The sequence below is a fragment of the Populus nigra genome, chromosome 2, assembly GCF_951802175.1.
Source record: "Populus nigra chromosome 2, ddPopNigr1.1, whole genome shotgun sequence".
NCBI classification, from domain to species: Eukaryota; Viridiplantae; Streptophyta; class Magnoliopsida; order Malpighiales; family Salicaceae; genus Populus; species Populus nigra.
This window is the reverse complement of record NC_084853.1, coordinates 47148175-47170338: the sequence shown is the minus strand read 5'-3', so window position 1 is coordinate 47170338 and position 22164 is coordinate 47148175. Positions and strand designations below refer to the sequence as shown.

The 22164-nt window shown below is 35.7% G+C and overlaps 3 protein-coding genes and 1 non-coding gene across 5 annotated transcripts; 1 reads left to right on the top strand and 3 right to left on the bottom strand.

Moving 5' to 3' along the window:
* Positions 1 to 30: 30 nt before the first annotated feature.
* On the bottom strand, positions 31 to 5380 carry LOC133682807 (protein WEAK CHLOROPLAST MOVEMENT UNDER BLUE LIGHT 1-like). The gene is made up of 3 exons (XM_062106337.1): positions 5137 to 5380; positions 3673 to 4631; positions 31 to 2723 (listed from the first exon to the last, which is right to left on the bottom strand). Exons 2-3 carry the CDS (start codon positions 4033 to 4035, stop codon positions 855 to 857), a joined length of 2232 nt encoding a protein of 743 aa, XP_061962321.1. The 5' UTR covers positions 4036 to 4631; positions 5137 to 5380; the 3' UTR covers positions 31 to 854.
* A 6754-nt stretch (positions 5381 to 12134) lies between these two features.
* Positions 12135 to 15091, bottom strand: LOC133682154 (UDP-glucuronate:xylan alpha-glucuronosyltransferase 2). 2 transcript variants are annotated; one of them, XM_062105418.1, is made up of 3 exons: positions 14760 to 15091; positions 14022 to 14646; positions 12135 to 13236 (listed from the first exon to the last, which is right to left on the bottom strand). In XM_062105418.1, the coding sequence occupies exons 1-3, from the start codon at positions 14952 to 14954 to the stop codon at positions 12296 to 12298; spliced, it is 1761 nt and encodes a 586-aa protein (XP_061961402.1). In that variant the 5' UTR covers positions 14955 to 15091; the 3' UTR covers positions 12135 to 12295. The 2 variants fall into 2 exon arrangements, with proteins under 2 accessions (XP_061961402.1, XP_061961403.1); XM_062105419.1 differs by having other exon boundaries at positions 14755 to 14894.
* On the top strand, positions 13561 to 13633 carry TRNAR-CCU (transfer RNA arginine (anticodon CCU)). Its single transcript has one exon. It is a non-coding gene; the product is annotated as a tRNA-Arg (tRNA).
* Positions 15092 to 17089: 1998 nt separating the features above from the next.
* On the bottom strand, positions 17090 to 20871 carry LOC133682155 (protein TIC 22, chloroplastic-like). The gene is made up of 9 exons (XM_062105420.1): positions 20420 to 20871; positions 20274 to 20336; positions 19988 to 20062; positions 19321 to 19371; positions 18069 to 18128; positions 17878 to 17949; positions 17708 to 17743; positions 17437 to 17624; positions 17090 to 17334 (listed from the first exon to the last, which is right to left on the bottom strand). Exons 1-8 carry the CDS (start codon positions 20789 to 20791, stop codon positions 17532 to 17534), a joined length of 822 nt encoding a protein of 273 aa, XP_061961404.1. The 5' UTR covers positions 20792 to 20871; the 3' UTR covers positions 17090 to 17334; positions 17437 to 17531.
* Between the last annotated feature and the right edge of the window lie 1293 nt (positions 20872 to 22164).

Genomic DNA, 22164 nt, shown 5'->3' with positions numbered 1-22164 from the left:
GTTCTATGTTTCTCAAGGTTTAGATGCGCAAGAACTCGAATATATATGTACCGAGAGGTGAAACTCCCTTGGATAGACAAACAACTCCATGTACAAAGTCAGTCAATCGAACAAAAATACATTTATGTTCTGTTTTTTTTCTCTTTTTCTTAAAAAAAATTGTTTAGATGCACAAGCTTGTTCCCAAGGGCGGCCCTACAGCAAGCTTTGGGGGAGCTCCGTTTCTCGGTGTCGAGCTGTGGAGTCATTATTTTTCAAGAGAGAGCCTTACTTTGTTCAACTTGTCAAGTAGACATGGATTGATGCTGATACTGAAGTCCAGCAAAACGCACCATGCAATTTGGTTCTAAGCTATCAAACGGTTCCTATTTTTACCTACCGAGTAAAAAAATTCGGAAAGAACTCCATTTTTTCAGAACCATCATAAGGTTCCAGCATCGAATAATCTCAGCATCCACAGAAATCAAAGCATATAATACAGGAGAAAAGTCCAATCTTGTTTCTCACAAACATACAAATTGACCAACTTCTTTGATTAAACCAAGCTCACACCTTTAAAATGATTCGATGTTCAAATGTCCAAAGCCTATACATCACAGAACCACCTGGTTAAATGTCCATCTGAAACAAAGAGAACTGTATTCTGAAATTGTTTCCTCCTCCAAGGCCAACCAGCCATGCAACTATGCCTTTGAGTGAGACAACAATATAAAACAATGAACTCCCCCATTTACATGAGTAAGAACTCCCATCTTTTCGTATCCGGGTTTGTGGTCAATGTGAGAAAAAAAATGCCCAGTATAGACAGGTAAAATCATAGCAGGAAGGAAAACACATCTGTTTTCAGCAAGAAATTACCCTGTCTTCGATGCATGCGACTTCTTCCTTGCTAAAAACAGTAACAATCGTGGGAACAATGATTTCTTCTTCTTCCTTGGAACCTTTACTTCTGGAGAGGAATCGGTTTCCGTGTTACTTCCAGGTACATGCGATTTTGGACTTGAAGCATAACCCACAGCAGTATCTGGTGCACGGTCGAAGTTCTTTGATTCTTTCCTGTCCTCAAAGCTTGCCCCTGGGGTTTTAATGGGGTTTGCGGCTCCCTGACCAGATTCACTAGCCCTTCGCTGTTGCTCATGTTCAGCTCTCCACTTTCTCAACTCCTGTTCTACACCCAACTTCCCTTCCTTGGCCTGCTCAGCCTTATCCATTGCAATTTTCAGAGCTTCCTTTCTTGCACTCATCTCTTGATTCACTTGTTCCAACTTCTCTGCAGTTCTTGACTCGGATTCCTTGGCTACCTCAATTTGAGAAATAGCAGCTGCTACCCTCAGGTTGGCCTGCTCCTCTGCTTCATGGGCGAGCTTGCTGAGCTCATAGTACTCTTCTAAAGAAAGTGTTACACTGGTAGGTGTATCCACATCGCTGGTGCTGTGAGCAGATTCACTCTCTTGCAAAGCTTTAATGGCTGCTAATGCCAATTTTTCAGAGGCCCTGGAAGCTTCTATCTCCTTTTGAGCTGCAAGTAATCTACTCTCCATCGTACTTGCGCCAGCCTTTGCTTGTTCTGCTTCTTCCTTCGCCTTTCGCAACTCTTCACGAGCCATTTGAGCAAGTGACTTGGCCTCATCAGCTGCTTCCGCTGCCTGCTGCAGTTTCTTGGGAATCTCGATCATTTTTTCCCTGGCTTCTTTCTCTTTCATCTGAACCCGGGCTGTTTCTGACCTAGTTTTGTCCAGCTCAGCCTGAAGAGAAGCAACTGTTACTGAGGCCATTCCTTCTCTCTGCTTAATGGTGGAAAGAGCCAGTTTTTCTTTTTCAAGCTCTGTTTGTAACGATAAGGCAGCCACCTTCAAGCAATTTACTTCAGCAGTTGCTTTCTCAATGTTGAGTTTTACTTCTTCCAGTTCCTTCTTTGCTGAAGCAACTGTTGCTTGTATGTTGGTGTGAGTTTTTTTCTCGGGTTCCTCTTGCTCAGCTCTTGGTTCTCCTTCAGTTTCATCCTTTATTTTAGATTCCATATACGCTGCTAACTCAGTTTTCAAATCAACTAACAAAGCTGAAGCAGTGTCTAGTTTTGATTTGAGATCTTTTGCTGAAAGAATTTGTTGGTTAAGTCTCTGGAGCTCCTCTTCTGCTTGCTTTAATTCCTTCTCCCAGTGAAGAGAATCTTGCTCCTTGGCCATGATTGCTCCTATTCTTTGCTCCTCTGCCTCCAGATGAGCAGCATGAGCAGACTCTAAGGATTCCTTTGTAGCAATCAGCTCAATAGTGAGTTCCTCTACAGTCTTCTCAACTTCCTTGGATGCAGAAACAGCCACTTCAGCTTTTTTCACAGCTTCATCTTTCTCACTAACCAAAGAAGTATATTCCTTGTGCAGTGCTTCCAACTCATCATTAACAGCCTTTAGTTCCGATACGGCAGCTGAATGCCTGGCTTTAGCAACCTCAAGTTGTGCCTTGGCTGCAACACTAGCTTCATCAGCAATCCCCTGTTCCATTTCTTCCACCCTGAGCTTGACAAGCTCAGAATCTTGTTTTGCCTGATGCTCTTCTGTCTGTGCCCTCTCCAGATTGAGCTTTAGCTCTTCAATTAGTCTCTTAGTGTTGTCCAACTCCTTAAGAACTTGTGTTTTTTCCTCTTCAGCAGCCTCTGATCGTTTCTTGTACTCAGGCATCTCCACCTGCACTGTCTCTAATTCTTGGTCTACGAGCTTGCGTCTCTTCAGAGTTAGAGAAAACACCAACAAGTTAGTAATTATGGAGATGGAAAAAAATGTCTGCTGTTGGAGCACAGCAATCAAATAGATGCAATGATTGGAAGCAAATCAGGAAGAACTCAAATTGCTAGTCCAGCACTCATTCGAAGAAGAGAAGCTTCCAATTTTTAAACATGGAAAAAGTGCACAATCAGATAAGATTTCCTTTAGAAAAGAATTGCATAAACATTTTCCTTTCTTTCATTTCCAAAAAATGTCAAATGTCAAACTATTTTGAAAATAAAAGGGAGCGAAAAAGCAGCTTGCAGTAACAACTCTAACATCATTTCTGGAAGGAAAAGATAAATCTTAACTTAGGTGATGATGCATGTGCTATTTCTTTTGAAAGAAAACATTTTAAGTTTTCCTTGTAAAGCATCACCAAAAGTAGCACAAGTGATCAAACATGAGAATCTGCTGATTTTCTTAGTTGCCAACCGGCATTATTGAATATCTAAACCCAAATGCCATGCTCTCGTATATTGCTGCATCATGGTGATAAGAAGAGGCTTGCTATGTCTCACTAAAGCCTTAATCACAGACTCAATGGTACATTCCTCTTAAGCCTCTTCAAATGACAACCTCTTACGAAAATAAGTAACCACCAAATATACATCCATTCCTTTCCTAACCACTGATGCAATCAGAATTTCCATAGGCATCAAAACACACCAATTCAGCAACAAATTCTTGTTTCTAATATGCCATTTTCAATTTAGATTTCTGTAAGACACGGGCACAAAAAATTTCCATGCTGCAAAATCCATAAAAAGATAACAAAGCAAAAGATATTGCTTCCCTTCTCATTATCAAAAGTATTGACTGGTGCTTATGAAATAGTGCTGAAAAGTTATTATTATTACGAATATAATCAGGATGTGTGACATCAATGAGAATGGCAGATTGAGTGTACCTCTACAGTCTGGATTCTATGGGCTTTCCAATCAACAATTCCTCCAAACTTAGAAACAGCTTCTTTAACAGATTCAAAAGGAGCTGCCGTATCAATTAGACCTCTGTTTATATCAGCCTGTTTAACAAGTCGAGGGGAAAGTCGAGGGGAATCACTAGATTTTGGTGTCCTGAAAGCAGGACTGGCAATCTTCGCATGAGGAGAAGCAGACTTATCCTGCTGCACTCTAACCTTTACATGGGGCAAAGCAGGTTCATCAGGTTGTGCTCTTTCAATAGGATCCTGAGGTTGCTCTACATCAGAGGAATTATGTACGGGTTCAGATTTTCCTTGAGATTTCTGTCCATCAGAGGAATCCTGCATGGCTTCGGTTTTCTCTTGACGTTGCAGACCATTCGAGGAAACTTCAATGCCTGTTGTTTTCTCTAGAGATTCCTCATGTTCATTCAAAACATTTTGTGTTGCTTCAGATTTGGAACCATCCTTCAACGCACCTTGATCGTTCGCCTCTATTATATCAACCGATGAAGTTGAAACTGAATCCTCTGATGCAGGAACTTCAATGCCTGTTGTTTTCTCTAGAGATTCCTCATGTTCATTCAAAACATTTTGTGTTGCTTCAGATTTGGAACCATCCTTCAACGCACCTTGATCGTTCGCCTCTATTATATCAACCGATGAAGTTGAAACTGAATCCTCTGATGCAGGAACTTCAATGCCTGTTGTTTTCTCTAGAGATTCCTCATGTTCATTCAAAACATTTTGTGTTGCTTCAGATTTGGAACCATCCTTCAACGCACCTTGATCGTTCGCCTCTATTTTATCAACCGATGAAGTTGAAACTGAATCCTCTGATGCAGGAACTTGATCAATTTCTCCATTTCCATTTCTAGCAGGGCTTAATGAAGCTTCACCAGGAGAAGTGCCATTATCCTGGGATGGCTGTGGAGGAGATGTAACTGCAGCAATTTTCACATCCTCCATTAGCAATCAGCGCCACAATGGTCTCTAAAACTGAAAAAAAAAATAGAAAAACACCATCACCCAAAATTTCCAGCTAGTTTAACCGCAAAAATTCACAATATCTATATCATCAAACATTGCAATCCATGCAAATATAGAATTAAAAGAAAAGGCTTTAGAAAAAGTATTTTAAAAAAAAATCATATTTTTTCCTCGTAGCACATATATATAGGCAATTTAGATCCATAATTCTGAGAATTTGCTGACAATTGTTATAGAAAAAAGAAAGAAAGAAAAAAGCAGAGATAGAAAATTGATTAATACAAAATTGTTACAGTAACCGTAAATCTAACTAACCCATTGATTAAGATTCTGCTATATCATTAACAGCTCAATATGACTCGAGAAATTTAATGTCAAAACCATCAAACTAAGCTTCATTAAATGAACAAATTCCAAAAAAACAACAACAAAAATTAAAAAAAAAAAAAAAAAACTTACTCGACGAAGTCAACGTAGGAAAAGAAACAACATCAAGACAGGAAATTGAGAGCAATCGAATGATCAAAACTGGAGTGATAAATTTGAAAGCCGGGCTGATTTGGATTAAAGGTCTGACTGTTCGATGGAAAGCCGAGAAGACGAAGAAGAAGGAGAGAGACAGGAAACAGAAAGAAGAGGAAGAAGAGACGTTACCTGGTAATAACTCTGTGGTGGTCGAGTAATAATTGAACGGAATTTTAATTTCACGTTAGGCGAAAATAGAAATGGGACTAAAAATATAGAGAAAAGATAAAAAAAAAAAAAAAAAAAAAAAACCGGAGAGGTCGCACGTGCTTGAACTAGATCCATCTGTCTGTCCTATCTTTCTCTCCCTCAATATTACATCATAGTTGTGACCCGGCCCGGATTGACTCGGAAAATAACATGCATCATTGAATTGTTAGATTAACAAGTTCATCTAAATTAATTATTTTTTAATAAATTAAATGTTTTTTTTTATTTTTTTAACTGACCGAGTCAATCTGGTCATAAATTTGTTTTAGACTAAGATTTAAATCGTCAAGCTGACCTGGATTTAACAATTATAAATTATGGATTAGATTATTTTTGTTTTTTTTCTCTTGTGATGCAACGTGATTACTTATTTATGTGTTGTGTGGCAGCACAACTCAGTTGGATTTTTTGGGACAGCTCCTGTCCACGTTTATCCATTCCTCTTTATTTGTGGCTTGATTTTGTATTCCGTTATTAATTTCTGGTATCCAACGTGGAAAAGAATACTGTTAATATTGCAATAATAGTGTGGATTGTTTTTATTTTAAATAAATAACCATCATTATTTTACTGTAACTAGCGTGAATTGATGGAATAAATTGTCGAGTACTTTGGCAAAAGAAGAAGCATATTCCAGTTTAAAGGCGCGACAGTTATAATAAATTAATAATAATAAATAAAGTAATAGCCAATGAAGCCCGTCCACGTCATAAAACGCTTCCGAGCGTAAAGCCACCGCCCACATCGTGCATGGCATCACAGTGCAGACCTCCAGTGTGAAGAGACTAGCTGCCGAAAGACTGAAATGCCCGTCTCAGTTACTCGTGTGGGGGGCCAATTTTTGTAATTTTCCTCCTCGTAGTCATATAAGTGGGGCCGGATAGTGTTGATTGACATGAGTACCCCTTGTTCGTATAGAAGGTGGGCCCGAACCTGGTGTCATCCGCCTAAAATTTTGAATAACTTTGGAACAGTTTGATGCTTGATTGATACTCGTAGATAGATAGTCGGAAAGGTGGGGTTGATAGGACTTTTCATCATAGATAAATTGATGGAGATTATTGAGCTTGAAAGGGAAAACACCGATTTTTTTAATTATCAGGGCTAATTAAAAATATTGGAGGAATGACTCATTTGAAAAAAGAATTGGAGAAATAATATGGTACAATATGTTGTGGTTGAGAAACATGATTTTTATAGTATATTACTATTCAAAGAAGCGACTTTCTTTAGAAAAATATTAAATGAATAGAAAAGACTACAGAGGAAAAAAAAATATTGGAAACACACCAAAATTTTGATTGCGACATCATCGATACCATCAAAAAAATCTTAATGAGGAAAATTCAACGATACCAAAAAAAATCACCAATGATAACTTGAATATGTTACATTTACTGTTTAAAGATGACGGGTGGTTCACTTACCTTTAACAGCAAGTACAACCCACTCAAATCATTGTTATTGACCTTCATTTGGGTCATTAGAGCCACAAGGTTGAATGTCACATTTCTCAATTGTTATATATATAAATTATGTTATTTCACCAATTTTTTTAAATTATATTATTTTACTTTTTTTAAAAAAAAATATGCTAGTTTTTTTTTTAAAAAAAACCATTATTTATGGATTTTTTAAAAAATTAGCATAGTTAATTAAAAAATATGCCTCAAAAGACAAGTGAGTCGCCCTTCATTTTTGGGCGACAAGTGTGATCTACTCGAGTCATCGTTGGTGATATTTTTTAGTGTTATTGGATTCATTTTTCTGAAATATTTTCAAAGGTACAAGTGGTGTTGTAATTGAAGCTAATGCATCTTAAGGATCTTTTTATTTCTTTTTTTCTCTCTTTCCTATTTCCTACTCATTTATTATTTTTTAAATAATGTCGTTATTCTAAATAGAAACAAGCTATAAGTTATGTTTTTCAATCCTGACATAAAAGTATGTTATTTCAATAAAAAATTTTCAATGAAATGTGCTAAAAACAAAAAATAGTCGGAAACACCAAGGTGCTAAAACAAATGATGTCGTTATTAAAAGAAATTGTCACGTATAATCTATCTTTATTCAATATACAAAACACTATTTTAATTCTTTACCAAGTCACGCAGCTTTTTTTGTGCAATGGTTATAATTATTTTGAGGAGCAAATTTATAATTTTTCAAGGGATGTATGAAAAATTTATAAAAACTACAAGGACTGAAATAAACTTGGCTCTTCACTACAGTGATATCATATCATTGCATTGTTTTTAATTACATGATTATTTATGTTTTAAATAAATAACCATCACTATTTCAGTCCAAAAAGTGTGAATTGATGGAATAAATTGCTGAGTACTTTAGCAAAAGAAGAAGCATATTCCAATTTAAATGTGACAGTAATCTAATAATAAATAGATAAAGTAATAGCCAATGAAGCCCATCCACGTCACAAAACGCTTCTTAGCATAAACAAAGCTACCGCCCACGTCTCACGTCGTGCATGACATGACAGTGGAAACTGGAGACCTTAAGAATGCAGAAACTCTCTTGTTTCTGTCGAAAGACTGAAATACCCACCTCAGCTACTCCGGTGGGTGGCCAGTGTTTGTAATTTACATTCTCGTAGTCAATATAATTGGGGACATAAAAAGGAAAGCCGATAGTGTTGATTGACATAAGTACCCCTCCCTCGTAAAGTGGGCCCGAACCTGATGTGATCCGCCTATAATCTTGAATAATCTAGGAGCAATTCGATGCTTGTCCGAGACAAAGTGGTTTCTGTCATTGGAGTCTGAAGAGTGAAAGAAATGAATCCCGAGGTGTCGGTGCTGCACTTCCACGATTTTTGGAGTAAACCCTATTGGATTAAGGTACCTTGGCACGAGATAATTAGATTGAGAAGTGGAAAAGGAAGCGCGGTAATTTTTATCTAACATCAACATATTAAAACAATAAAAAATCTAAAACGATATTAATTTATTATTTCTTAAGAAAAATAATATATACATGTCTTATTACTGTTTTGTATACCCAATTATGGCAAGAAGTTCATATTAGTATTTGAAGTAAAAAATTGAATAAAAGCTTTCTTGTTTGGGTTCGAGCATATCTTCTCGGTTGCATCTAAAGCCTAAATGGGAGTATGTTTGCACTGGATCAGTCTGGTCAACGAGGTCTTTTTAAGGATTAATGTGTTGGTTGACTCATCTGAAAATTTTCAATATCGTGCTAGTGGAGCCGAGTAGGTTTCTTAGAGATCAGGCAACATCCTTGGATATAATAAATTAGAAAAATGCATGGTATCCAAAGCCAAAAGGAGAGAGTAATTATGCCCGAGCATGGAGAGCCCGGATAGAACCGGTGGTCCATTAAGCTTCGGGGTGGTGATGTTGATGTGCCTTGTTTATGTTATACGTGAATACTCGGTGAGAAGGGACATAAACCTCAGGCCGAGTTCTGGTCCTAATCCGAGTGAGAAGGGACATAAACCTCGGGCCGAGTCTTAATCCGAGTGAACCATAAACTCAGGCCGAGTTATATCTAGTCCTAATCCGAGTGAGAAGGGATCACATAAAAGTCATGCCGAGTTCTGTTCCTAATCCTAGATCCATTATTCGTGTGATTGATTAAAGCCATAAAACGAGGATGCTGAGCCTGAACCCGTCACCTGTCACAAGTCATGTCCTTGTAGAATATCATCTTATCAGCTATGTCACTGGAAAAAAAACAGAAAATGAAATTAAAAAAAGCATCTCCTTCAGGATTCCTTTGAATTCTTATAGTTTTTATTAATGATTAATAATAATTAGTAAAGTGAAGCAGCTGGTTTCTCCATTTTTTTTATTTTTTAGTTAATAAATAAATTGGTGACACACGCAAACGCCGTAAACTGGATCAAATTTTTTAACCTAAAAAAAAGACAATCATGTTGTTAAAGAAGTGAGACAAATTCAATAATCGAGTTAAATTTTGATTAATTTTATAATACAATAAAAAAATAAGACGGCAACAACAAAATTTTTTTTGCTCTGAACAAAGTTGAGTTGATACGTTAAATCCATGACCTTTAGATAAGACATGTTAATTAAGATTACATGTATATTGTGCAATCTATATCATGAGGTCAATATAATTTGACAAAAAAAATGATGATAAACAAAAATGAAATTGAAAAAATTATGAGACAAATATAAATTAAAATATTTAATAGCGTAACATGAATCATTTACCTCGGCCCGTTGTGTTTAATGAATTTATTTATTAAAATCAATTTGTAATAAAAATTGACATTCATATAAATTTATTAAATAAAAGAAAAGAAAAAAAGACTATGTAAGGTTGCACTTATTAAAAATATCATAAGAAATAAACATTTTTAATTTATAAGAAAAGGATTGATTTATATGAAATATATAAAAATATTATAGATGAAGCATATTAACCTCATGAAAAATTAAAGACACCTAATATAATTAAAGAAAAATGATGTTTAAAAAAAGCTAAAAAATGACATAGGAGTATTGATTGAAAAAACTAAAAAAAAAAGACATAAAAAAGTATTAATTGAAAAAAAAAATTCCAAAAAAAGAAAAGTCCAGGTGTGTGGGCCTTGAAGCCTACACATGCGCGCCTAAGCCTGCTATTTTTTTTCTTTTTTAAAGGGGTGTTTGTTCCTTTTTTTCAAAAAAAAAATAGGTAGATGACACATCTCCCGCTGCATTGATGCTTAAAACAATCATCATAAAACTCTCTCACCTAGTGAAACTCATTGACATTAATTTTAACTTGTTTAGAGGTTGAAATCGTTACCAACAAAGAGCTTTCTCTGTCCTCGTGAAAATTCAAGGACTTCTCTCTTTCCTTCCATAAAAAAAAACTGAAAATGAGGATAAATAAAGTTCGGTATCAAAGTATATTTTTTATAAATTAAAGGGATTGGTCACTTTATAAAAAAAAAATTGGGGGACTAAAATGTACTTCACAAATAAATTTGAAAGCACCATCTATGTTATTTGTATTTTTCACTTCAGTCTTCTATTTTTAAATTCAACTCTTCCTTTAAAAAAACATGCAATCGGATGTTGATTTTAGCTTGAGGGTTTAATTGTGCAAATAAAAAGTTTGAAAATCAAATTGAAAATTTTTTAAAAAATTATAATTTCAATTCACAATTATTTGCGAGAGAATATACAATGATTTTATGCATATAAAAATGCCACAAGCTCTAGTTTTGGTTAATAGCTAGGATACCATTTTTCATCCTTTTCTTGTATTTTCCCTTTCTCGTAGTATCGTTTATCCTCTCCATTTGATCCTTTACCATGTCACTTGGGCTCTTTTTGTGCAACTATTAAATTCTACGTGAGGTTTGGCCCACTAATTGTCACAAATACAGGCTTGGATCTTTGCATTATTGGGATCATTGATTGTTTCAATTGTGAATTTGCAATGACAAGACGATCCCAAAGCTCAAAACCATTTTGATAAACACAGCCCTTCGGCTGGAAATGACTTCATGAGCTGGATTGAAAGATTCAGCCACGATTGAAGTCAACGCACTCGCCCAGAAGAAAACTGGGAACTTGAGAAACGGAGAACGTTTACTCCCATTGCTTAAAATCAACTGAGATATCAGATCAAGAACAAAAGAGCAAAAAATATAATAACCTAACCATACGTTGTTTCGATATTAAAATCCCATGATAATGCATTTGATGACTATTAAGCCAAGGTCTACCCATTAAAAAATCACCTTAATTATAATAGCCAAATTAAATATATGGAATATGCTTAGCTGCTGAATCCCAGCATCATCATGCATGATGGTGGAAGAAGAAAAAAATGATGTCAAATGTACAGATTGCAAGAACAGATAGTTCATCCGAGTGTCGAGGATAATATATCTATAATGGAACACAAGTGCTCAACTTTTTTCTTTGGCTAGCTAATTCTAAACCTAATGGTGGTTGAATTATTAAACTTTATATTGATTCGATAATAATTAAAGATCGCCAAATATATCGTATTCACAGGGCAGTGAAATTCCAGATGAATATGATTGTGGTGGCAGTAGGTGCACCTAATTTGATTGCCAAACCATACTTTCCATTCACATTTCTTTAAATATTATCAATAATAATGGCTTTGCATACTATCATTTTACTGTGTTAGAACTTTCAAATCTGCTTCGATGATATTTAAGTACACAAATTGAAGTCAGCTATTTCTAGAAAGTTGGTTCTAAATTAATTTTCTTGTGCTTTATGCTATGTTATTAAAGTTAATCTTAATTTATGATCGGGTTCAAAACTTAAATGATAAGTTTGATAAATTAATCTGAATTGATCCGAATTAAACTAAAATTGTATAGTTTTTAAGGTATTTTTATAATTTAATTTAATTTAAAACTCATTCTATATCATATGAATATATTATTAAATTGACTTGATAGGTTGGATGAGCTTTACTAACAAGATTGCAATTTAGTTACATTTCTCTCCTTGTTCAAATTAATCCCGTAACAACTCAAATATCTTTCCTTTTCTTTTTGTGTCCTTGCTTAAACTCCCAATAATCCTTTTACATCTTGTTTTTATATTGAGTATTGACAAATTGACAGGTTAGTTCTCCTAACCTAGACAAATTATATATCTTCTTGTTTCAAATTAATGAAATCACCATCATGTGGTTACCATCAAATGCTTGGATGGATATCTAAATGTAAAAGTAAATCCTAATTAAAAGGTCTTATCCATTCCCTTGTAAATTCCTATTCACACATAAATTACATGGGGGAAAATCCCATATATATGTCTCTATAAAATACAAAAATATGAGAAGAAGAAGAAGAAGAAGAAATTACTATAAGAAAAGAGAGAAATCTTGCTACAAATTCTTATATCAAATGAACCCTTCTAGGATCAGTAACATTTATTTTCCAATGCTCATCACTGAACTGACTCTTTCTAGCCATTTTTCTATCCCAGTCCAACTCAATTTTTCTCCGCTTCGTTAACCCACAAAAATTTTGCAACTTCTCATCCATGGCATCGTGAAATTTCCACCACCTCTGATGTGCTACATCACTTGCATAAACACGTTGATCTCCTATATTCCAGTTACAATCATAGTCTCTGTAACAAAGCCAAGGCTTTAACCCCAGATAATGTATGGAATAAACTTTTGGTGGGTCTGCCCCAAAGAGCTCGTTCTTGACACTAGCCTCATTGGTAGTGTTAGCCCAGAAGTTTTTCAAGAAGTTCACTCTTCTTGGTAATCTATGCCACCATACAAAAACTTCATTAAGGAACCCTTGATCACCTCCATTGTATGAAATAATCTCCTTGCGTCGGTCCATTAATATTTTGAATGTGCAATTTGATGGCTCAATGACCATGATACCAGAATTAAAAATCCATACATCGTTCCCCGTAGCTGACATTTGAGGGAAGTGAAAAAGGATATCAAGGTTACGCAAAACTATGATGTCCGCATCTATGAAGACGATCTTGTCATAATCAGTGAGCTGCCACAGCCTAAACTTGCTGTAGTTGTACTCATTGTACGAGTATTTTTCAGCTCTAGGGTTTCGGATTCTTTTGATGAATCGGATCTTCCACCCGGCTGCTGCAAGAGCATGACGTTTGGGTTCAGAGATGGAATTATCTAGGAGAAGAACAAGGTCACGCTTGGTCCCTGTTTGGAGAAGGCTTTGGGCAAGGGCTATGACACCACAGACGTAGGCTTCTGAGGAATGGAGTACCGTGGCATAGGCCTCTCGTTTGGTAGTTCTTGTTGTCCTTTGAATCTTGGAGAGATCGTAGACTTCGTTAATACCTGCAAGTTAAAAACGCTTTATCATAGAGTTAATTAGCCAATAAACACAATTAAGAAATAATAGCTTCGGCTCCACTATATATACTTTAAGGCAACTAAAACACAACTACCACATCACTATCTTATAATTCACCAAACAAGAATATTTTTCCAGCAAGTTGTTGGCACGTCCACATGGCGCCTACCAGCTGCCAATATAACTAAAGAAATATTTGCATGTCGTTGCACTATATATCTAGCCATTGTAACTTCATTTCGTCGGCTGACGACAGACTTAGCTTTTCTCATTCGATCATTATATCAAAAGTACTGAAGAGCATCGAAGCGTCTGTAGCTCAGTGGATAGAGCGTCTGTTTCCTAAGCAGAAAGTCGTAGGTTCGACCCCTACCTGACGCGTCATAATCATTGTTCCTTTTCCTTTAAACGAACCCAGGTTTTGTTCGGAAGATTAGCACAGCCCAATCATGACACCTGGTCAGGTCAGGTTTTGTGTCGAATATATATAGTTGAGAGTTGGTCCGGTTAATTTAGTGAATGAACTTGCAACTTGATTAAAATTCAAGTAAAATCTACTTTAACTATTAAAAAAAAAATTAAAACTAACATCAACATTTTAATTTTAATTTTTTTAAAAATGATATTGATTTGAATTCACAGTGCAACCAGGGACTTACAGTGATTATGAGTCGGGCCATATTTTATTACTCTGTCTAGAAGCATTCATACAAGAAAAGTCAAGGAAAGCATCACTTGATACCAGGATTGTTTAAGGAGCAAAACATACCTTGTGTCCACAGAGGCAAAGCCAGTTTGCAAGACCCAATAGGCAACGAGACCTTCTGTTCCAACTTTGTCATCTCCGGCTCATAGAACCACCAATCACCTTCCTGTTTTACCAAATCATCGCACCTAAACAACTCCAACATTGGTCTGCATTTGCTCCAAAACACCACCTTGGTCCTCCACTTCCAATCCCTCCTACCCTTTTTCACAGCCAAATTCGCTGCTAAGAGGTGAACTTGGAGCCTAAACACCTCTCTATTCCATCCTTCTTCAGGATACTTGCATGGTAGTTTTGCCACTATCAAGTCCAGGCTGTCATAGACTTCGAAATCTGGCATTGGTATTTCTGGACAGGATGGAACATCTGTTTCTTCCTCCTCGTCAATCCATTCAGGAAACAAGTCCGGCCACTTGAAAAACTCAGACACCCTTTCAAAACCGATAGGTATAGTCTCTCCATGAGCTTTCCAGCCGGTAACATCATCTTCATCCATATTTACCATGCCGATCTTCTTTCCCTTTCCCATCCCATTCATGAAGCTCGGTACCTCAACCTTGGTCATATTTCTTGGAGCATTGGCTTTCGTCTCTTCCACGATTGCCTTCACCCCACTCCCATTTTCTGCCTACAAATTTCAAGTTTAACCAAATGGGAAATGAAAAAAAACGCATGGCTTTAATCGACATCCTCAAACTTCTACAACACAATTATGAATTAATTTGTCTAGGCTCACCTTACCTTGTGATGGCACTCTCTCAATGAGCACTTAACGAGAGATGCTGCATTCTCAAAATAGACTGAAGAAGATGGCGAGAGAAGAAGGGATGCATAGAAAACAAGAAAGAAAGCAAGGAAAACCAAATTGATTCTGATAACCAAAGCTTTTGAAGGTGTAGTCTTCATTAGCTTTTGAAGGTTAAGTCCCTCAGCCATCTTTGAGAAAGAAATGATGTACCTCAAAAGGGGGCCTTCGTATATATATCCCAACTACCTCCCCCAGCTTTTGATTATTAGCATTTTTTAGGACTACAGATGATATATGGATGTCGTGGTTAGAGGAGTTGGAGAGCGAAATTAGAGTAAAACTCAAAGGATGAATGGCCATTTGTAGAGCTCCACGTGTCAACTAGTGCTTTGGGTTTTCTTGCCTTGAGGACAAACTAGCCGGATCACATTAAACTATACTTCTTTGGCATGCTGTTGGTGCAAATAATTCTAGATCATCTCCTCAAAATCCCCAATATGCCCCTTTGCCCTCATCATTCTGTTCATCCATCTATATCTATCAACCAAATACAGATGTGGTTCCCAGCTTTCTGACTTCTCGACTTTAAAACTAAAATGGCCATTGTCTAATTAACTTTCTAAGCTACGTTAATTTCTGGGTTTTCCCTTGGTGAGAATACGATGGGGATATTGCTGCATCTTCCTCCGAAAAAATGCAGGGCTCCAATTATATTTGATAGAAAGTTTTTTAAACCTGTGGACCACTAGTCCACCCAGAATTCAATCGATGCAGCTTAGGTTAGCCTTTACAAAAATTAAATAGAGTTGACAAAGTATATCCAATCAAAAACTTGGATTGATACACTAGTCAATTGACCTGGTTATTTAATTTTTTTCTTCAAAATAGTATCATTTTAAACTTAATTTTTTTTTAAAAAAGCTAATTTACTTAATTTATAAACCACGTCTTGTAGCAAGTAGATTATAGACCGCTGTAACATAAAAAAAAAAATTACAGGTAGGGGTCGGGAAAGTAATTTCAGAAACGTGGGATTCTCAGAATTAGCAACCAAGCAGCCCCCCTCCCCCCAACAACTCTTTGGTTGCCCTGTCAACGTCTGACATGCAATAAATTGTCGTTTCTGTCTTCTGTCCGTTATGAATTTTTTCTCTCTTTATTAATTAATATATTGTCCAAATCATTATAGGAGAAAAGGCTTAGGTCAGACATCAGCATTCCACAACTCATTAAAAGGATTTCAGATCATGTTTAACACGAACACGAGCCGAGTGTGGTTAAACCATCACAATTCCGCCTCGTCAATCTATAAAGACAATGAGACAATCCGAGATCGTGGACTCAAGAAATATTAGGCAGATGACCTACTAATTTACTAGCTCGTGATTGTGAGAAAGGATCATCCCGTGTTTCAAAGATCCATGGCTGATAACGCAGAGACAGAGGAAGAAAATCCCAATCGTTTTTACTCTCTGATTCATACTCGCTGACTTGAGAATGCCTTTTCAAATTCAAATTGGAAACAGCCGCTTCTTATTGAAAAGATAAATCATTGCTAATGATTAGTATTCCATGATAAAAACAAAAACATAATTAGTTAAAAAATCAGAGATAAAACATGAAAATAAATCTATCACCGAAATAATTTTAGAATGAATTTCTATCATTTTAATCACGCTAAATCACGGGAATCAAATTAAATAACAAGATCCTTCCGTTCAGATCACTCAATCCATTCCATGTAACATTGATGCACCTTTTAGTTGCTGGTATTCCAAAAGATGTATGTATAAGCGGGTAAATCAATGCTCTTTGTGATTTGTAACTCATCTTGGTTTAAGCATTGGCAAATATATTATTGTTGCCTAACGACGGAGGATTCCATAATATTAATTTGGTTTTTAAAATAAGAACTACCGTCCAATCCAACACATGGACATGGTTATCATATAGCAGTTGAAGAGTAATCAAATCTAATATTCATTATGGCAGTACTTGCCAACAAATCATGATGTAGTTGTAAGGCGACTTGTAAACCGCAAGACAGCAAAATCAAAAGGAGAGCTGAACATATCAACCTACGATCTGTTAATTTCCTCAAATTAAAAAAAAATTCAATGATGAATATGTAATGAAATGTATACTCAATCCTGCTCCATTTCGAAACCGACATCGAACAGCCAATTTATTGTTAAGGAGAGGGGAAAAAAGGGAAAAGGGAAGAATAACTTTCCACATCAAACATCTCCAGGAGGTACCCTTACCAGTAAAAACATTGTTTGGAAATTACCAGATCCTTACTCATGCAATAAATTGGTTGTGGTTGTTGAAAGCCATTTCCATTTCATAAAGGGATAAAAAATAATAGTCTGCTGATAATTTTCAATTATCGGAACCATCAAACTGTACAGGCAGTGCCTTGAGTTCCTCTAAGTTGAGCATTCAGGGTTAACATTTCACTCACCTCTTTTACCGAATTGCATGTTTGTTGGTCCATTCTTTCATGTTATTCTTCTATCAAAGTGAAATGAATCCCTTCGTTGCATCCCAAGCTACTCTAGACCACATCTATGAAAAACAATTTTACATGGTGAAACTTAGTATCTACTTGTCTCGTGCAAAAAGAAAGGGACAATGAGGGAAAATAAATGAATAGCTATAATTGCCAACCTGCTTCATAAAGATCATGAGCACGGAAGATGCGAAATCCCTGCTGCTTGTTGATATCCCTTCTTACAGTCAGCCAGAACAATGAATGCAATGCATCATGCCTTAGTTATCTCCTGAATGTGTTGAGAATGGCTTTTACCCGGTGGAACGAAAATCAGATCTTCCCAGCCCGAATTCTTCTCACTAATCTATATTAGATCAAAGAGAAGTAAACTGAATTCTAATTTCTTGTTATCAGATGTGTGCTTGATGCAAAATTTAAATGCATTACCTCCATTTTTTTCAGAACATCCTCTAAACTTCCGACCTGTTAAAAAATAAACCAAACAGTGGTATATGCACAAAGTCAATATCAGCTATAATACGTTTTCGGTATGAAAATATGCTTTAGAAAATGTCATGCCTACAAAAAGAAAAACATATGGTAAAAAAGAATCATACCATAATATGCTGAGAAAGACTTGGACCCCTTGATGCTCTTGAAACCTTTGACAGTTCTTTTTCTATATCTTCCTGCACTTGCAGGAGGCATATAGCTGGTAATCCGTGTACTCATAGCTCAATCTCACAAAAGATGCATGCTGAAAATCCTAATGGCATCCTAAGGAGGGAGTTTGATGGATCAAACATACCTTTTGAAAATATACTGGGCAGTATCTCTTGCTTTTCTTCTTCACAATCAGTTGGTCCGACTGCAGACACAGATTTCATGAGAAAACAGTGTTTTGGCACAATATTCCCTAAAGACATTTGGAAGTTTATTCTCCTAGTTGACTCCTGTACTTAAATCACAGCAAATGATATACAAAAACATTGCCGCTGGGGCACCATTTGATAATTTATGTATCTTTACTTCCCCAAATAAGTAACAATCCGCCGTAAATGGCTGCACCAGATAACTAACAAATTTGAAATTGTTTGCATGTATTTCAATAAATGAATTACAGTTGTGCCCAGGTACAGATAGTCAAATACAGAAACATCAGGGGAAAGAATAATCCCCATACTTTTGTCTTTCGTCGCCAGTAATATGCATAATATGGTGTAGAAAATCAATTCACGTAAGATACAAGATTATTTATTTATTTTGTAGAAAAAGATTATTTATTTATTTGCTTTGATGGTTATTTATGCAGTAACTTTCCGATACCTCGAAAGATTCCATGATCAATGTAGAAAAAAAAAGAAATACATTCTAGCTAATAAAACCAATCAAAGACTCACTAAAATCAAACTGCTATTTCCTGAAGGTCCAAACACTTCTTATCTTCCACTCAAATGGCTAGACTAACTTCACAGATCAAATGATAAGTCAAACCCAGTATTGTATGCATTTGCAAACATCTGAACATATTAGCCAACTATCTAATGCATTTACAGGCTGCTTGGAAACTTAGATCTTAGTAGAAATGAAATCATTTCAGAACCATTTACCTAATTCTAGTGTTTAGAAAGCTTTAAACAGCATAAACGAATTCTACAACCAATTAAAATTAGAGATTTTTATAAATTTGCAAATCATGCTGGGGCATGATTTGCTTCAAAATTGACTCATTAAAAATTAATCCCAGTAACACCCTTCTCACTTCCCCTCCTCTCTCACAGATGCTTGGAATAAGTTTCTAGAAATGAGGGCAAGTTGGGTAAATGATGTATTTTCCCTAACTCAAGTCAAATGAACTCTACAATTTAAAAACCTATACCAAACAAAAAAACTCAATTAGCAAATCAAATCAATTCAACTTACTTAAATAGTTGAAATCAATTATAACTCAATTAGTAGGTATTGATTTAAATCAATTACATCCACAGGCCTGTTTAGACATGCTTCTAGTTTCAGAGAAACATAGATAGCTTATAAGTACAACCAGTCAGATAGCATACCTGGAAAACAGGAACTCCATCAAACCCACTCCTGACATCAGCAGCTTTGAGCTGATAAACATGAAAGACTATTATTGAGTATTAGTTTAATGCAGTTCAGCTTGTACAGTCATGTCAACATGCAGCCTATCATGTTAAAACAATGTGATTGAAATTTCAAATTGCTACCCTACTCATTAAAGCTTCCCCTTCCTGGAAGCCCTGAACCCACATGAAAAGTAAACCCCATCCATACTTCTTATTACTGAACAACAAGCACCACTTCTGCTTCCCTTTGACTTCCAAAATCCTTAAATCAAGAACACAAAAGGACCTGAGCAATATAAATGGAAGTCGAATGCTGAATACACTTCTCTAGACAAGCATTATCATCCAAGGCCCGTCAGAACTCACAACATTTACCAAACAGTGACAAACTCAGAAAATCACTTGAACCTGAAACTTCAACAATGTTACACTATAAACGACATCAAAAACTGAAAGTTCATATGAAATGATTTACTCATTTGTAGAAGCAAAGATATGCTGTCAATGCTTTCATTCTGAATGAAGAACGTAGTCTTTGCAGCATTACATGGCTAAAAGCCTCCGTAACTTTCCCTTTTGATATTGTTTTTTCTTCCATGTTAACAAGCAATACTTTAATAACCAACTCATCAGAACCAACCTCTAATGCATTCTTTATTTGAACTGGATCAGGTAAAAACCGAAACGCAATTCCTTCAACCTTCAGCATGTACACCTACAAGATTTATAAAAGGAAATATGAAAATAGCATCAAGCAAATTATACGATTTAGCACTCTAAAGTAAGACAAACCACACTATAGCTTTCGTTCAAATAACTGCAGGAAGGATTAAATTTTGAATAAATTAGCCATTACAATTTTCCCAGTTTTATACGAGTTAAAAATTATAGACGCCAAAATCCATCAATTGGAGCTAGAAGTGTACCTGGTCAAGTGTAATAGGCACCACCTTAGCTTGGCTTCGCAATTCCCTTCTCCGCAACCTAACCTGAATTAAAAAAAAAATTCACCACCAGAACATAGACAATGTACGCGAATGTATGTGCGTATAACTGTATGGAAATACAATACCTGAGCAAGAAATGCCTCAGCGTCTTCTTTTCGAAAGCAAAGCAAGCCAATGGACTTAGCTCCATTAGGATCCGAGATAAGCACGAACTCATTGTCAGAATTGCTCACTGTGTAAACGGCTGTTCCTGCCAGAGCTTTCGCCACGTGTTCCGAGCTGAGATTGGTGGTGTTAGCTGTTTGTTTCGGCTGCGATACAGAGGCGAACGACGGCGATGGCGCCAGGCGGAGCCGGCTAGGTGGAGGGAAGTTGCCAGCGAGGAATCGAGTGGTGTCGCTGACGCGAGCAGAGAATTCGGCACCGAGACGGAGGCAGTGTTGGTGGATGACTGTTGAGAGAGATAAGAGAGGGTTTGAGGGTTTAGAGGGTTCCATTTTTTTATTTTTTATTTTTTGAAGTGGAGAGAGGGCAGCGAGTTAAAGAGAGTTTGATTTTTATAAAGGTCTCCTGAGAAATCGAGTGATGTCAGATTTGGTGGCGCTGGTCGTTCGTTTCACTGTACGAGTTGGAAATTATTATTGGGCCTCGCCCCATATGACTGGCGGCCCATCACCTAGAAGTTGCAGCTGGAACAGAAATATTTTCAAAGTGTTTTTTATTTTTTTTGAAAAACTAAAACTTTTGAGTTTCAGCACATTTAATGTATTTAAGATAAAAAAATATTTTATTATTATTTTAATTTGTAAGCTTCAACTTGTTTATTCTTTCAATTTTAACATGCTTTGGATTTTATTGAAATCTTTACATATTTTATGTTACTATTTTGAATGAAAATGGATAAATTGATAAAAATAAAATTTCTATAATAAAATTGAGACACCGAATAAACTTAGAGGGCCAAATCAAAATCTACCCAACTGTTGGCTTTGATAAAAATAATTCAAATATCTGAAAGGAATCAAGTTAGGTTAAAACAGGCCTTAGTTGCATGAGTGCTTATGGATCGTATTCGCTTTGCTGGGCTTGACCTTAGCGTTCGAGAGTTTTTTTTAGTAGCCCAAGTATATATATGAAGAAGAAATTTAGGTGCATCATTGAGTTTCTTATTCTAATTTTAAATAAATTATTATCAATTTTCACTTTGTTTCTCATTAACAAGGAGGTGGGGAAATCATTTGTTCACTGTAAAAATTTTTTATTTCTTTCCTTTTGCCTTTTCTTTTATTATTTTCTTTCTTTTTCTTTTTTAATTTTTATTTTTTAATATTGAGTTTATTGATAATTGAATTTTATTATTTATCATGATCGTGGAAGAATATCCTGACATTAGATTAGTGTTAAATTTTACCACCATCTTCTTCTTTTTTATTGGGTTTCAGAATTGAGTTTCATGATTTATTTCAATCTATTTTTTTACAAGTTTATCAAGATCTTAAAAAACATAGCGTCATTGAGTTAATAATTCAAGTTGTGTCTTTAACGAGTTAACCTAGGTTGACCTGAGTTAATTCAATATATTGTTGACTTAATATTTTTTTAATAAAAGATGTCATATTAAAAATATTTTCAAAATTAAATCATATTTTTATTAATTTGTTTTAACTTGCAAAGTTAAATGGGTCATGCCAGAATAATTTCTATATAGTTTAATTTAAAACTCGATTTAGGTAAGAAGTATAATGAAGGGATTTTAGATTTAATCTGTTTTATTAAGTTTAATAATATTGAAAAAAAACAATTTCTCTTATCTAAATATTATTTTCTTACTTATAAAAAATCTCTGGTTCCGCGAAAACACCGGACGGGA

What these genes read in the sequence shown, in the direction of transcription:
- LOC133682807 (XM_062106337.1), bottom strand. Translation starts at nt 4,035, where the DNA reads ATGCAGGATTCCTCTGATGGACAGAAATCTCAAGGAAAATCTGAACCC. An exon ending in ATAGAATCCAGACTGTAGAG is followed by an intron (nt 2,724 to 3,672) that starts GTACACTCAATC and finishes CTAACTCTGAAG; the next exon opens with AGACGCAAGCTCGTAGACCA.
- LOC133682154 (XM_062105418.1), bottom strand. Translation starts at nt 14,954, where the DNA reads ATGGCTGAGGGACTTAACCTTCAAAAGCTAATGAAGACTACACCTTCA. An exon ending in TGAGAGAGTGCCATCACAAG is followed by an intron (nt 14,647 to 14,759) that starts GTAAGGTGAGCC and finishes TGAAATTTGTAG; the next exon opens with GCAGAAAATGGGAGTGGGGT. An exon ending in TTTGCCTCTGTGGACACAAG is followed by an intron (nt 13,237 to 14,021) that starts GTATGTTTTGCT and finishes TTTAACTTGCAG; the next exon opens with GTATTAACGAAGTCTACGAT.
- LOC133682155 (XM_062105420.1), bottom strand. Translation starts at nt 20,791, where the DNA reads ATGGAACCCTCTAAACCCTCAAACCCTCTCTTATCTCTCTCAACAGTC. An exon ending in AAATAAAGAATGCATTAGAG is followed by an intron (nt 19,372 to 19,987) that starts GTTGGTTCTGAT and finishes CATGTTTATCAG; the next exon opens with CTCAAAGCTGCTGATGTCAG. An exon ending in ATGGAGTTCCTGTTTTCCAG is followed by an intron (nt 18,129 to 19,320) that starts GTATGCTATCTG and finishes CTGTGTCTGCAG; the next exon opens with TCGGACCAACTGATTGTGAA.